This window comes from Haemaphysalis longicornis, unplaced genomic scaffold, assembly GCF_048455015.1.
Source record: "Haemaphysalis longicornis isolate Haplotype H1 unplaced genomic scaffold, Haemaphysalis longicornis Haplotype H1 scaffold_12, whole genome shotgun sequence".
Classification (NCBI taxonomy): Eukaryota; Metazoa; Arthropoda; class Arachnida; order Ixodida; family Ixodidae; genus Haemaphysalis; species Haemaphysalis longicornis.
This window is the reverse complement of record NW_027526225.1, coordinates 51,516,039-51,531,186: the sequence shown is the minus strand read 5'-3', so window position 1 is coordinate 51,531,186 and position 15,148 is coordinate 51,516,039. Positions and strand designations below refer to the sequence as shown.

The 15,148-nt window shown below is 47.2% G+C and overlaps 1 protein-coding gene across 1 annotated transcript in view; it reads left to right on the top strand.

Moving 5' to 3' along the window:
• The window catches only part of LOC144161604 (chitinase-like protein 3), a 45,316-nt gene extending 30,511 nt beyond the window's left edge, over positions 1-14,805 (top strand). Inside the window, exon 6 of the mRNA XM_077692242.1 lies at positions 14,427-14,805. Coding sequence (XP_077548368.1) covers positions 14,427-14,609 — 183 coding nt within the window. The 3' untranslated portion in view covers positions 14,610-14,805. The remainder of the gene's footprint in view (positions 1-14,426) is intronic.
• Positions 14,806-15,148: the final 343 nt, after the last annotated feature.

The following is a 15,148-nucleotide window of genomic DNA, read 5'->3' as shown; positions in this document are numbered from 1 at the left end:
CCGACACATCCCTCTGCAAGGCACAGCAGTCCTGAACACCGCTAATGTGCCTAAATAGTTTGACATCATCAGCATAGAGAAGAAAAGAAGAGTTTGTTAACACTGTTGAAACATCATTGATAAAGACAGAAAACAATAATGGACCCAGCACGGAACCCTGGGGTACACCACTTGTTGCAGGGTAAACACTAGACTTTTTGTAGTTAACATCTACATAAAAGTACCGGTCAAGGAGATATTTGGACAACAAGGCAACAAGGCTTGCGTCTACACCGGACTTAGCAAGCTTGTTAATTAATAACTGATGGTTCACCACATCAAACGCCTTACTGAGGTCAAAATAAATAACGTCCAACTGGCCGTTTTCACAAACTGCAGCCGAAGCCTGTGTCATAAAGCTTGCAAGATTTGTGACCGTCGATCGACCCGAGAAAAAGCCGTGCTGATTTGGTATCACAACGTTCTTGACGCAGGCAGCAAGAACTTTGTGCAGAGCTGACTCAAAGAGTTTTGAGGCCACACAAAGGAGTGAGATCGGGGGATAGTTAGAAACGGCTGACTTATCACCAGACTTCGAGCGATCTTCCACCAAAATTCGAGCGATCTTCCATGCACAAGGAAATTTACCTAAAAGTAAGCAGTTATTATAAATGGAAGTTAAGACAGGCACAAAAATGTTGCCGTAAGCCTTCATGAGGGCTGCTGGAATTCCATCTGCACCACAGGAAAATGATGGTTTCATCCGTTGAAGGCTATCATTGACAATTTTTTCATCGAACCTAAGTGTGTTAAAATTAGAGTTATTAAACGATAGGCGTTCGTCGTTGCCATTTGGCAACGACGAACGACAAAGTTGAAAGACAGAATGAAAGTACTGAGCAAAACTGGTGGCAACATCCTCAACCTCTTCACCATCGGAATTAAGCAGGCTAACGTGTTCTTTAGACGCCTCAGAACGGCCGCGTACATACCTCCAGAATTCAGCCGGTTTCTGAGACGCAGCAGCCTCTAACGATTCTATATAGAGCTGGTGGTCACGCCGGTAGAGGATTTTACAAAGTGAGCGATACCGACTAAACTCCACTTTCCACTTGTCAAGCCCAGAACGCTTGGCCTTTTTGTGGGCGCTATCCTTAAGTTTAAGCGAACTTTGAAGTTCTTTAGAAAACCAGTGGGGAAATTTGGAAGGAACAGGCTTATAACAAGGGATATACTTTTCCATGCCCCTTCTGACGATTTCAGTGAAACGTCGAACCTGTTCGTCAACATCATTGACATCCAAAACACTAGACCATTCAGCAGATGAATAAAAGTGATACAGCCCAGCATAATCTCCACGCTTGAAAGCATATCGCGGGACTGCACAATTGTCAACACCGCCAGAGCGATGCTGGGTCGTGACCGAGACAGAGACAATAAGAGGGGGGTGAAACTTGTCGGGGTGCACAAGGGATATTTCGGAGGCACACACTTGTACGTTTTTTAAGTTTGGGAAGCACACATCTAGAACATTACCACAAGAGTTTTCTATGCGGCAAAACTGCTGCATGGAGGTGAACGATTGAAAATCTAATAGCATGCTGCATTTCTGCGCTGCATCAATGGTTTTTGTGCTCAAAGGAAAGACTGTTCCAGCGAATACCTGGGGTGTTGAAGTCTCCAAGTATAATGAGCTTATGGTTGGAGTGTGCATTTGAGACATTTTCTATGGATGTGAGTGTTCGATTAAATACAGAAGGTAATACATCCGGGGATATATAGAATGCACCGATGAGTAGCTTCTCGCCCTTCGTGAGGCCTACCTCAAGCCAGACTGATTCGTCTAGGGTCTCGAGGTCAGCACGCCGCATGCAATGCACTGAATGATCAACGGCAACGAGAACCCCGCCACCTTTTTGTTTAGGTCCAGTTGATTTTCTGTCGCTTCTAAAGATTTGATAGTTAGAAGGGAAATAGTCGGAAGACGAGATATCATCGGAAAGCCAGGTTTCAGTAATGACAACAGCAGAAAATTTAGAGCATACAATATTTCTAATAAATTCAGAGGACTTAGTTCGTAGACCTCTAGTGTTTTGATAGTATATGTCAAAACTGTCGTACTTACTGATCATTTTCAATAATAATAATAATAATAATAATAATAATAATAATCAATCAATCAACCTTTATTTTTGGTGCCCAGGAACAGCCCTAGGGTTTTGGTACTGGTACACCATATACAAGCATTCATAAAAACAAACTAAAATCAAGACAACACAACACATAAAACCATATATATGAAAGAAACAATAAAGTAAAAATAGTTACAGAGATCCCAGAAAGCAAAACAGCAAAAAAAAAGGAAGCCTAGTGTTAGAAGCCATGACACCCGGCCAGCAAAACGTTGAGGGCACGTGAAAAATTGAAAATACACAAGCAAATACTCAATGAACATGACGGAGATAGATTATACACATAAAACAAAGGTTTTGTAACAAGATCTTAGGAAGTTTCAAAATGGAAAAACGAAGTTCAGCGTTACAAGCACTGACACTTAAACCGACAGAAATTCAAGCAACACAAAATCAGGAAAAGTGAAAAACAAACAAGCAAGATTATGATTTGCATAGAATAAATACGGAACAGAAATACGCCACATAAATGACATAAAGGCACTTAAGCTACAACAGTTTTCAATTCATTAGAGAACAAAGACAAAGAGCTCTGGAATATATCAAGACGATCGGAATATTCATTATATGCACATTGTATTCTGCAGATGCACGAGCGTCGTCTACTTAAAGCATCTGTTCTGAACGTTCGAAATCTTCGGAAAAGTTTGTTCGGCAAGTTGACATTGATAAGTGCAACCAAGTCATCACACAAAATATCACCATGAAGAAGTTTATAAAGAAAGATAATGTCAGCTCTCATTCGTCGACACCAAAGGGAAGGGATACTTTTGAGACAAGACATGCTGCCATTTGCGTCTTCTTGTCCGTGACGGAAACGGTGCCTAAAGATAGAAAGGAACTTATTTTGAACCCTTTCGATGCGGTCACTATTGGACTTGCAAGTTCCATTCCAAACAACAGAACCGTATTCGAGAAGAGGTAAGCAGAGAGCTGAATACAACTTTAAGAAAGGAAGAGGACTTTTAAACTCTCTAGAATACCTGCAAACAGCACCCAGACATCGAAGAGAGCGTCCGGTAATTTGTGTAACGTGGGAAGAGAAAGTCAGAGAAGAATCAAATAGTACTCCCAAGTCCCGAATTTCGGTCACCCTCGGCAGTGAAGTGCTTGCTATTTTATAGGAGTATTGCAGCTGTTGAGTTTTCCTACTATAGGAAACAACTTTAGTTTTTGAGGGGTTCAAAATTAAGTCATTTTTGGTGCACCAACGATGGAATGACACGATATCAGCCTGAAGAGAATTACAGTCCTGAACATTACGCACTTCTCTGAAGATTTTCATATCATCAGCATACAACAAAAAAGATGAATTTTGAATGGCAGAAGCAACATCGTTAATGAAAATGGAAAAAAGAAGGGGGCCCAGGACGGAGCCCTGGGGTACACCACTTGTTGCTTTGTATCTAAATGATGTTTGACCGTTAACACTTACATAGCAATATCGCTCCTGGAGATAGCAACGTATAAGACCCACTAAAGAAGCGTGAACATCTAACAGAATGAGCTTGGCAAGCAATAACGAGTGGTTGACTACATCAAAGGCCTTGCTCATGTCACAGTAGACCGCATCAAGCTGGCTTCTACCAACGACTGCTGGGACAGCCTGCTCCATGAAGCATGCGAGGTTTGTGGAAGTTGAGCGACCACGCATGAAGCCATGTTGATTAGGAATGAGGACGTGTTTAAGTGAGAAAGACAAGACCGCATGAAGAGATAACTCGAATATTTTAGAGGCAGAACAAAGGAGCGACACTGGCCTATAGTTCATGGGGTCAGTTTTTGGGCCTGACTTGAAAACAGGGAATACACGAGAAATTTTCCATGAGCGAGGGTACGTGCCAGACCGGAGACAGTTATTAAATATTGAGGTGAACACAGGAACGAATATATTTGCATACGTTTTTAGAATTGCAGCAGGAATACCATCTGGCCCAGAAGACAACGAGGACTTTAGCCGCTTGATGCTGGTCCGAACGATGTTCTCATCCAATTGGAAACAAGCGGAGTTACCGTCCTGGTGACAAGAGACGCTGCCGTCATCACTACCACCGCTAAGCCCAAACAAAGAAGAAAACTGACGAGCAAAGCAGTCGGCCGCATCTGCAACCTCATCGCCGTTGGAATCCAGAAGACGAATAGATTCTTTCGTTGTACTAGATCTAGAATGAATGTATTTCCAGAAGGCACCCGGCTGATGAGTTGCTTTAGCTTCAACTGACGCCAGGTACAAAGCATGATCACGCTAGTGCAATATTTTGCATAGGGCACGTAGGCGCCGGAACTCCTGAGCGAACTGATTCGCACCAGAGCGCTTCATCTTTCTGTGCGCACGTTCTTTGAGTTTCAGGGCATCCCGCAATTCAGAAGAAAACCAATAATAATAATAATAATCAATCAATCAATCAATCATGTTTATTTACGTGCCCAGGAACAGCCAGAGGCCTGAGTGCTGGCGCCCTGATAGTTACATGAAAACAAAATACAAGAAACATATTGCAAGAAACAAACAAGCGACAAGACACACACATATTGAAGTAGCGAAAATTGCAAAAATAAAGCACAGGCGGAGCCTGGGTACAGGTAAAAAAGAAAAAAGAAGATGCCTTTGTGGCTCAGCTTATTGTAATGAATACACAACAAGCAGAGAACAAAGTTTGACAGTAAGACGACAAAAACAATGACAAGAGTATAGAGACAAATGATAAGACAAGCATGATAAGTAAACAGTTTCAAAAACAGGCAACTATATTGGTTAAACAGAACCACAGAGAAACCAAATTTCAGCAATAAAAAAAAAAGATAAAAGAAAGTGAACGACAGAGATATCATAGATGTTTAACATACTGTGTTCAACAGTGCAGTACGGTAAATTGTAAAGGAGCTTTGAAAGATGTCAAGGCGTTCAGAGAAGCGGTTGTAGCAATTCTGTATTCTGCGCACTGGAGAATGATTGGAGTTGCGCGCAGCGGTCAAGAAAGGGCGATGCGACCTGGTGGGCCTCTGTGGAACACTAAACTCTAAACAGTTAAGCAGGTCCGCGCAAGAAAGGTCACCATGAACAATTTTATGAAGAAATGTAAGGTCTGCACGCATACGTCTGCAGGTCAACGAAGGGATGGAGGTAACTATGGGTAAGTCAGAATCAGGATGAAAACTGTGATTGTGATGACGGTGCTTAAATATGGATAAAAACTTATTCTGCACACGTTCTATTAATTCACTACTAGATTTGGAGATGCCGTTCCAGGCAACAGAAGCATATTCTAACTGGGGGATAGAGAATTCCAGAGGGGGATAGAGAACTGGGGGAGAAGAGAATTCCTTTGTAATCCGACACACATTTCCAAGACTTCGGAGCGCTCGCCGGGTGATGTGCCTAATATGAGAAGAAAAAGAGAGGGTACTGTCGAAAAGAACTCCGAGGTCCCTAATCTCCTCAACCCTTTGCAAAGGAGCTCCCTCTATACTGTAGGAAAACAGTAGACGATGGGTTTTCCGGCTGTACGTGACAACCTTTGTTTTAGCTGGATTTAAAATTAGACAGTTTTTGCTGCACCAGACCGATAATTCCGACACATCCCTCTGCAAGCCACAGCAGTCCTGAACACCGCTAATGTGCCTAAATAGTTTGACATCATCAGCATAGAGAAGAAAAGAAGAGTTTGTTAACACTTTTGAAACATCATTGATAAAGACAGAAAACAATAATGGACCCAGCACGGAACCCTGGGGTACACCACTTGTTGCAGGGTAAACACTAGACTTTTTGTAGTTAACATCTACGTAAAAGGACCGGTCAAGGAGATAGTTGGACAACAAGGCAACAAGGCTTGCGTCTACACCGGACTTAGCAAGCTTGTTAATTAATAACTGATGGTTCACCACATCAAACGCCTTACTGAGGTCAAAATAAATAACGTCCAACTGGCCGTTTTCACAAACTGCAGCCGAAGCCTGTGTCATAAAGCTTGCAAGATTTGTGACCGTCGATCGACCCAAGAAAAAGCCGTGCTGATTTGGTATCACAACGTTCTTGACGCAGGCAGCAAGAACTTTGTGCAGAGCTGACTCAAAGAGTTTTGAGGCCACACAAAGGAGTGAGATCGGGGGATAGTTAGAAACGGCTGACTTATCACCAGACTTAAATATTGGAAAAATTCGAGCAATCTTCCATGCACGAGGAAATTTGCCGAAAAGTAAACAGTTATTATAAATGGAAGTTAAGACAGGCACAAAAATGTTGCCGTAAGCCTTCATGAGACTGCTGGAATTCCGTCTGCACCACAGGAAAATGACGGTTTCATCCGTTTAAGGCTATCATTGACAAGTTTTTCATCGAACATAAGTGTACTAAAATTAGACATATTATTAAACGATAGGCGTTCGTCGTGACCATCTGGCAGTTGAAAGACAGAATGAAAGTACTGAGCAAAGCTAGTGGCGACATCCTCAACCTGTTCCCCATCGGAATTAAGCAGGCTAATGTGTTCTTTAGACTCCTTAGAACGGCCGCGTACATACCTCCAGAAGTCAGCCGGTTTCTGAGACGCAGAAGCCTCTAACGACTCTATATGGAGCTGGTGGTCACGCCGGTAGAGGCTTTTACAAAGTGAGCGATACCGACTAAACTCCGCTTTCCACTTGTCAAGCCCAGAACGCTTGGCCTTTTTGTGGGCGCTGTCCTTAGGTTTAAGCGAACTTCGAAGTTCTTTAGAGAACCAATGGGGAAATTTGGAGTGAACAGGCTTATAACAAGGGATGTACTTTTCCATGCCACTCCTGACAATTTCGGTAAAACGTCGAACCTGTTCGTCAACATCATTGACATCAAAAACACTAGACCATTCAGCAGATGAATAAAAGTGATAGAGCCCAACATAATCTCCACGCTTGAAAGCATATCGCGGGACTGCACAATCGTCAACACCACCATAGCAATGCTGGGCAGCGACAGAGACAGAGACAATAAGAGGGGGGTGAAACTTGTCGGGTTGTACAAGAGATATTTCGGAGGCACACACTTCTACGTTTTTCAAGTTCGAGAAGCACACATCTAGGACATTACCACAGAAGTTTTCTATGTGGCAGAACTGCTGCAAGGAGGTGAATGATTGAAAATCTAATAACATGGTGCATTTCTGCGCTGCATAATGGTTTTTATGCTGAAATGAAAGACTGTTCCAGTGAATACCTGGGGTGTTGAAGTCCCCAAGTATAATTAGCTGATGGTTGGGGTGTGAATTGGAAACATTTTCAATAGATGTGAGCTTTAGATTATATTCAGCAGGTAAAATATCCGGGGTTATATAGAATGCACCGATGAGCAGCTTCTCGCCCCTCTTGAGGCCTACCTCAAGCCAGACTGATTTCGTCAGTCTCGAGGTCTGCACGCCGCACGCATTGCACTGAGCGATCGATGGCAATGAGAACACCGCCACCCTTTTGCTTGGGACCAGTTAACTTTCTGTCACTTCTAAAAATTTCATAGGTCGGAGGAAAATAGTCGGAAGATGAGATATCATCGCAAAGCCAAGTTTCAGTAATAACAATAGTAGAAAATTTGGAGCACACAACATTTAATAATAATAATAATAATAATAATAATAATAATAATAATAATAATAATAATAATAATAATAATTTCGTCTCCGTGTGTGCATGAACATTCCGGAATCATTCCCAATAGATCACCCAATTGCCTATTTTCTGATCACCCTTTACAGTCAAACCCGTTTATAGCGAACTGCAATATGCACCGCGATTAGTTCGATATGTCCAATAGTTCGATATAGCCGAACCCGCCTATAACAAGCTTATTGTTACGAGTTAGCAATCCGCGGGAGCCCCCCGCTCCCTCCACAACTCCGCCATCCGCGTATGCAGAAACGAACACAGTACAGTAGCCATTACCAGACCAAAATAATCCATTTATTGCAAATATCAAAGCTATTTTCCGTCTTAACTGCCCACGTTGCAAAAAAAAAACGGTGATTTTTGTTTTCACTTTCGTTTTGGCGGCTTCAACTAGCATAGCATTTTCTACACGAAACATTGTTTGCACCAGTTCGAGTCCGTGTCCTCAAAAATCTAAGAAGCATTGGCGGAGCACATCGACTGCCGAAAGCGCTTCATTATAAGCGTCGGACGTATTTCACTGGCGACATCATCGGGAACGTTGGCGAACTCTTCCCACAGTTCACCGATGCTGCTGTCTTGGTCCGCACTCACTGACTGGGCGAGTTCCGTCCCGAGTCCCGCGCATCGGAAACAGTTCCGGAAAGTATTGGGCGTCACGTCGCTCCGTGCGAGGCGCAATGCCTCAGTCGCGGCTCTTGCTCCGTGGTCGCGGCCAATCCACATCTGAATCGCCGCTCCGAGATCATGCATTTCGGCGGCCATTCTAGGCGCCCGGAGTTCGATATATCGGATGTAAACTTCGTTATAAGGAATATGTTTCCCATGTATTTCCGTAACTGAATTATTTTTGCTCGATATACAGCATAATTCGCTCTATTCGGGTTCGTTATAGCCGGGTTTGACTGTATAGGCCAGCTGCACTCAACAGTTCAACCTAACGCTATTCCAGAATAGTCTGCCAAAAAAAAAGACTGCGACATACCAAATATGAACGCTGATATACGCGTATCCGCGGCACAAACGACCATCAAAAGTCGGAGAATTGACAAGAGCGCGGCCATTACGGCCAGGCAGGCTGTAGTGACGCTAAGCCGGCCCAGCCGGCGATCGAGCGGCCGCACGCAGCCGGCCAGCAGGAGCGAACCTGCGCGCAACGCATCGCCCTGACCAGTTTCGCCAATGGGGAGGCGCGCACCCTTGGCGGGAGCTTCGAAGCGCTCGGGGATGCCGGCTGGCCCCGCCAAGGACGATTAGGCTTACCGCCGCGAAGGATATTTGATGGGCGCTCTCATAAGCTGCGCGTATGACGTTTAACAATGAAAATTTCGCCCGCGTTATCCGCTTTTTGCTTTTTTTCGCGTGCCCCTCTCGTTTCCCCTCGAGTTGCGTTTCAGCCAGCGGTTAGAAGCGGTCGCTGGAGGTATACCTGCATCGCGCGGGTGGCCTCCGCGGCCGCGTCAGCGCGCATGTGGCTTGTGTTCACGTTTTGGTAGGTGATAACCTTTAATAATTAAGACATGAGAGTAGGGTACAGGATACATGTGACAGCCGGCTCCATGGCGGGCGGGCACCGAACCCCCTAGGGCTGTCCCTGAACGTCCACTTAACACAGGGTAGGGGGCGCTGGCAGACGGCCACAACATCTCCCCCTTTAAGTATAGCCATAACGGCGCGGTGGACGGATCAGTCTCCCAGATCGCGACCTTGTCCCAGGTCCAGCTGCTTGCGGAGATGGTGGTGCCAAGGGAGCCGCGTTGCTGGGTGTGTCGGTGAGTGTGTCACGCGGGGGAGGCAAGCTGTCAACGGAGACTTGATCTTCCTCGGCACTCTCACGACGATCGACAACCAAGAACTTAGCGTTTCGGCGAACGGTGCCCTGGTCCGTGCCAATGATGTAGGAGCGGGGCGCATCCGCCTTCGCAAGCACTGTTCCAGTGCGTTTCAGGTCCTTGATCCAAACCTTCTGGGCAGGTTGAAACTCCGGTCGCTCTCTGGCAGCATGCCTTCTGTTGTAGTTTATCTCTTGACGACTTCTGGCTTTGTGCTCTGAAGCCTTGAGGGCTGCTGCGTCTGCAACTGAAGGCTTCAGCAGTTCTGGTGCCAAAGGGATGTGCGTTCGCAGCCGACGGCTGAACAACAGCTCGGCCGGGCTGTACCCGTTGTCCAGTGGTGTTGCTCGATACGCCAAGAGAGCCCTGTACGGATCCGATGCCTTCGTTATTTTCTTTTTGGCGATCTTGACCGCAGCTTCAGCACAGCCATTGCTTTGTGCATACTTAGGGCTTGAAGTGATGTGTCGAAAGCCCCAGTCTTTGGCAAAAGCCAGAAACTCCGAACGGAACTGCGGCCCGTTGTCCGTGACCACTTCCTCAGGAATGCCATGCCTTGCAAAGATAGACTTTGTCTTCTGGATGACAGTTTCGGGTCTCTGGTTTTCCAGTAGTGCTATCTCAATGTAGCGCGAGTAATAGTCCGTCACACACAGGTACCACTTCCCGTTGGCATAGAACAAGTCCATGGCTAACCTTTGCCACGGTCTGTCTGGGAAGGGGGTGGTCATGAGCGGCTGGACTGGAGTTAGTCTTTGCTCCATGCAGCTGACACACTTCTCCACGGTGTCAGCAATGTCTCTCGCTATACCTGGCCACCAGCAGGACAGTTTGGCTCGCCTTTTGCACTTCGTGATGCCTTCATGCCCGTCGTGGAGAGAACCGTGCACAGAAGCTCTTAGGGCTGCAGGTATGAAGTAGCGCTGGCCTCTCATGATGATTCCGTCATGTAGTGTGAGTTCATCCTTGAACTGCCAGTATGGCAAACACTCCTGCCGCACTTGGGACTTCACCTTCGGCCAGGCTGTTTGAAGGTAGTCCACGATGGCTTTGGAAACGAGGTCTCCACCTTGTGCCTTCGCAAGAGTCTGTAAGCTCACGTCGGGGACGTGCACATGACAGATGAGGGCTTGCTCGAACTCTCTAACCTCGTCAGCAAGGTCTGTGCTTCCATGTGCTGCAAGTGGCTGCCGGGATAATGCATCAGCAACAACCAGGTCCTTGCCTGGTACGTGCTGCATCGTATAGTCGTATCGCATCATCCTAAGACGCAGGCGTTGCAGTCTTGGTGTGAGGTCATCCACTGGCTTCCGAGTGAACAGAGGGATGAGAGGCTTGTGATCAGTTTCAATATGAAACTTCAAACCAAGAAGATAGTCCTTGAACTTGTCCGATGCCCATGTGATGGCGAGGGCCTCCTTTTCGATCTGGGAGTAGCCCTTCTCTGCCTCTGTCAACGATTTTGAAGCGTAGGCAACGGCTCGCAGGCTCTTGTCTTCCTGACGCTGCAGAAGAACAGCACCCAGCCCGTGCTGGACGCGTCTGCAGACAAGACCGTCTCCTTTGTAGGGTGGTAGAGAGCAAGCAGTGGTTGCGATGTGAGAGAAGCTTTAAGATCTTCGAATGCACGTTGCTGAGCGCTGTCCCAGCTGAATGGGACGTCCTTGTGCAGTAGGTCTCTCAGAGGAGCTGCCTTGACAGCTAGATTTGGTATGAACCGTGCGACAAAGTTCACCATGCCCAAGAATCTCTTTAGTTCGGTCACGTCTGTTGGAGGAGGCATGTTAACGATGGTCGCAATCTTGTCTGAGTCTGGAGTCACGCCATCTTTGTTGATCACATGGCCCAAGAACTGGACGGTTTCCTGAGCGAACACACACTTGTCACGGTTCAGTGTAAGTCCCTTCTGTTTTAGTCTGTCCAGGACTTCAAGGAGACGACTGTCATGCTCGGTTTTCGTCCTGCCCCACACGAGAATGTCGTCGATGAGGCACGCCACTCCCTCCTGGCCTTCTAAAAGCTGATGAACCATTCTCTGAAAATGTTCAGGAGCCGAAGAAATGCCAAAGGGAAGGCGGTTGAACTTGAACCGACCAAATGGAGTGATGAATGTTGTGAGCAGCGTTGATTCGGGATGCAGTTCCACTTGGTAGAACCCCGAGTATGCATCGAGACGAGAGAAGTACTTGGCTTGTCCCAAGGTAGCCAAAATCGGCTCTACGCTAGGGATTGGGTGATACTCTCGTTGTATGCTCTTGTTCAGCGCTGTGTAGTCTACACATATGCGCACTTCACCGTTCTTCTTTGGCACGACCACAATTGGCGAGCACCAGTCTGTTGGCTCACTCACTCTGGTGATGACTCCTTCCTTTTCCATCTTCTGGAGTTGGCACTCAACTGGCTTTAGCAGGGTAACTGGTACGCGTCTTGGGGATGCCACTGCCACGGGCTCTGCGTCTGGCTTCAGCTTGATTTTGTACGCGCAAGGCGCTTTCCCCAAGCCCTGAAATAGTTCTGGGTACTCGCTGACTGGGTCTAGACACTGCGTAGAACAGGCTCCGTTTACTCGTTGCAAGATGCCAAAGCTCTCTATCAGGTCTAGCCCAAGGAGTGGTTCGTCCAGGCCCCTTGTGACGTGCAGGTCTGCTGTGACACTCGTTCCCTTGTATGAGACTGTCGCATTCAGGACTCCAACGATGTCTAGACGCTGCTTTGCTGGTCCAAGAATGAGCTTGTCGGGTTTGAGAAGAGTGATCTGCTTTTCCAGCCTTGATAGCAGACCTGTTGGCACAACCGTGACGTCTGCCCCTGTATCCAGACGAAAGTCAACACTGTGACCGTTGACGGCAACTGAAACTTTCCACGGTTTCTTTTTCATCGTAGCGTTGACTGTTCCGGCAAAGAACTGTTCATCATTTGTTTGCGTGCTCTCACGTTGCTGGATGATCTGTCGTAGTCGCTTGGCTTTGCAGACCGATGCAAAATGACCCTGCTTGCCGCACTTGTGACACTGGGCTTTCGAAGCAGGGCACTGTTGCCTGGGATGCTGTACTGCGTTGCCACACCAGTAGCAGGGTTGTTTCAGCGCTGGCTCAGTCCCCTGTTTTGGCGGACCTCCCTGCTTGGGTTTTCTTCCCTTGTGTGACTTCACTTTCAGGCTATCCACGTAGGCCGCTTCGGCAGATGAAGGGTCGACCGGCTGCTTCAGGTTCTCTTGCTGCCGACTGACGGTTTCTGTTTGCTTAGTCAACAATACTGCCCTCTCGAGCGTGAGATCACCTTCCATCTGGAGTTTCGTAGACAGCTTCTTGTCCCGGACCCCGACTACGATCCGATCCCTGAGCAGCTCTTCTTTGAGGTTCCCATAGTCACAGGTTTCAACTAGCGCGTACAGCGCAGTTATGAATTCCGCCGCCGATTCTCCCTCACGCTGTGAGCGTCTGTTGAATACAGCGCGCTCGTAAACGACGTTTCTTTTTACGATGAAAAACGCCTCGAACGCAGCCAACACGTCGGCGTAGGACTCTTGCTTGTCGGCCGGGATGGGGAGAGTGGGGAAAATTTCCTCAGCCTTTGGACCCATTAAGTAGACGAGAGAGTTTACTTGCGCATCTTCCGGCTTGCCGTTCAGTCCCGATGCGGTGCGGAACCGTTCCCAACGCCTCTTCCATGTCGTCCAATGCTCCGGTAGGAACGTGAAAGGCTCCGGCGGTGAAATCTGGTACGGCGACGGCGTTGGCGGCACTGGGCGAGTAGCTGGGGAAGCCCCGTCCATTGTTTCGATGCGCGGGCGGCGTAGGCCTAGCGACGACGCTTGACGAAGACGCCGAACTTCTGATGAGTCCGGGTTTCCAGCGGCTGGCCTGGCGAAGTTTGCGTGCGGGTACTAGTCCTCAACTTCTGACACCATGTTCACGTTTTGGTAGGTGATAACCTTTAATAATTAAGACATGAGAGTAGGGTACAGGATACATGTGACAGCCGGCTCCATGGCGGGCGGGCACCGAACCCCCTAGGGCTGTCCCTGAACGTCCACTTAACACAGGGTAGGGGGCGCTGGCAGACGGCCACAACAGCTTGCAGGGCACGTTTTTGCGGGGAGAAAACGCCCCATGCGGTTCGCGCTGATGACCGCGTAGACGATTAAGCCCAGATAGAAACAGAAACAGTGCGCCAGCCGTGTACGCGCGTAACGTTTTCTTTTGCAGGAAACGCTTCACGGGATGAACACTTCATTATAACTTCGAATTTCAATATAGCGAAATATCAATGCACCGAAGTAAATTACGAATTTTAGCGACTTCGTTACATTGACGTTTAACTGTATTTGAGGCAAGGCGTCAATACATAAGTGGTATTTGCATTGTTTTTTTTTATTAAAATGCATGGCTGCTTGATATTTGCGGTAGCAAATAAAGCAATACGCCGTGAAAAAAAAAAAAAAAAAAAAAAGCTCTCTCGGGGTCCCCCGTGGCAGTGTTCCAAGTTCAGAAGTAACAAAAGGCTTCAGTGGAAGGCGCGAGCAGTGGAACACGGCAAAACTGAACTGGCGCGAACTGGATTCGATCTGCTGGCTTTGAAAAGTTCTATGAAGCTTAGCCTTGCGATTGGGGCGCTCCTCCAGGCAGCTTCAGTGTTTACTCTGTCTCACCGTTAACATCAGCGCTGGCGACGCTAAGTCAGTGAAGCTGGGATAATTTTTAGCCTTTTCTCTGTATTGAAGTCCCTCATTCATTTCCTGCCACCGAGGTGCTCGCGCTGATGTGCAACGATGAACCCGACGCAGGCGGCGGCCTTCGCGGGCCCCGAGGAGATCCGCACGCGGCTCAACCGCGCCTACGACTTCGCCTTTGGCGATACTGCCGTCGTGGTGTACGACATAGACCTGGACGACTTCGAGGGAAGGTGCCCAGGAGGTGACGTGTCGCCTCAGATAGAAGCCTACGCTACGGCCCCGTACGAGCGCTGAGCGTGCTCTCTCCTCCAGCCGATACATGCATCGGCCATGTTTCGGCGTCTGCCGTGACTAGAAGCACAGAAAAAGTTGTCCTCGTGTGGACTGTTTCTGTAGGTTTCGGCAGTATTGCGTTTTAAACTATAATGCTCACGATTCGATTACATTTGGTTTTATGTTCTTCATATACGTATCGTTCCGCGAAAAGAGAACTGAATATGATTCAACTGCGTTGTTCATTACATTAAGTATGCCGAAGCGTATTCGAGCTGCCCTCATTGTTAGCTTACATAGCATTTGGGCCCTCAATTCCTTACGAATTGCCGCTTTCTTAAAATATACAGTCTTTGTCAAAATTTTATTCAAGACGGTAGTGCACAGCCCGCAAAAAATTCAATGTTAAGCCTACGTCTCGAGCGAGGCTGAAGAGGTTTATGGTGGAAATCTGGAGGAAGCACTTTTCTTTCTTACTGTCATAAAACAATTTTGTCGCCGTTAAAGATTAAGCTTATTGTTTGTGGTCCTGAAGGACTATAAAATTTTGACAAAGACTA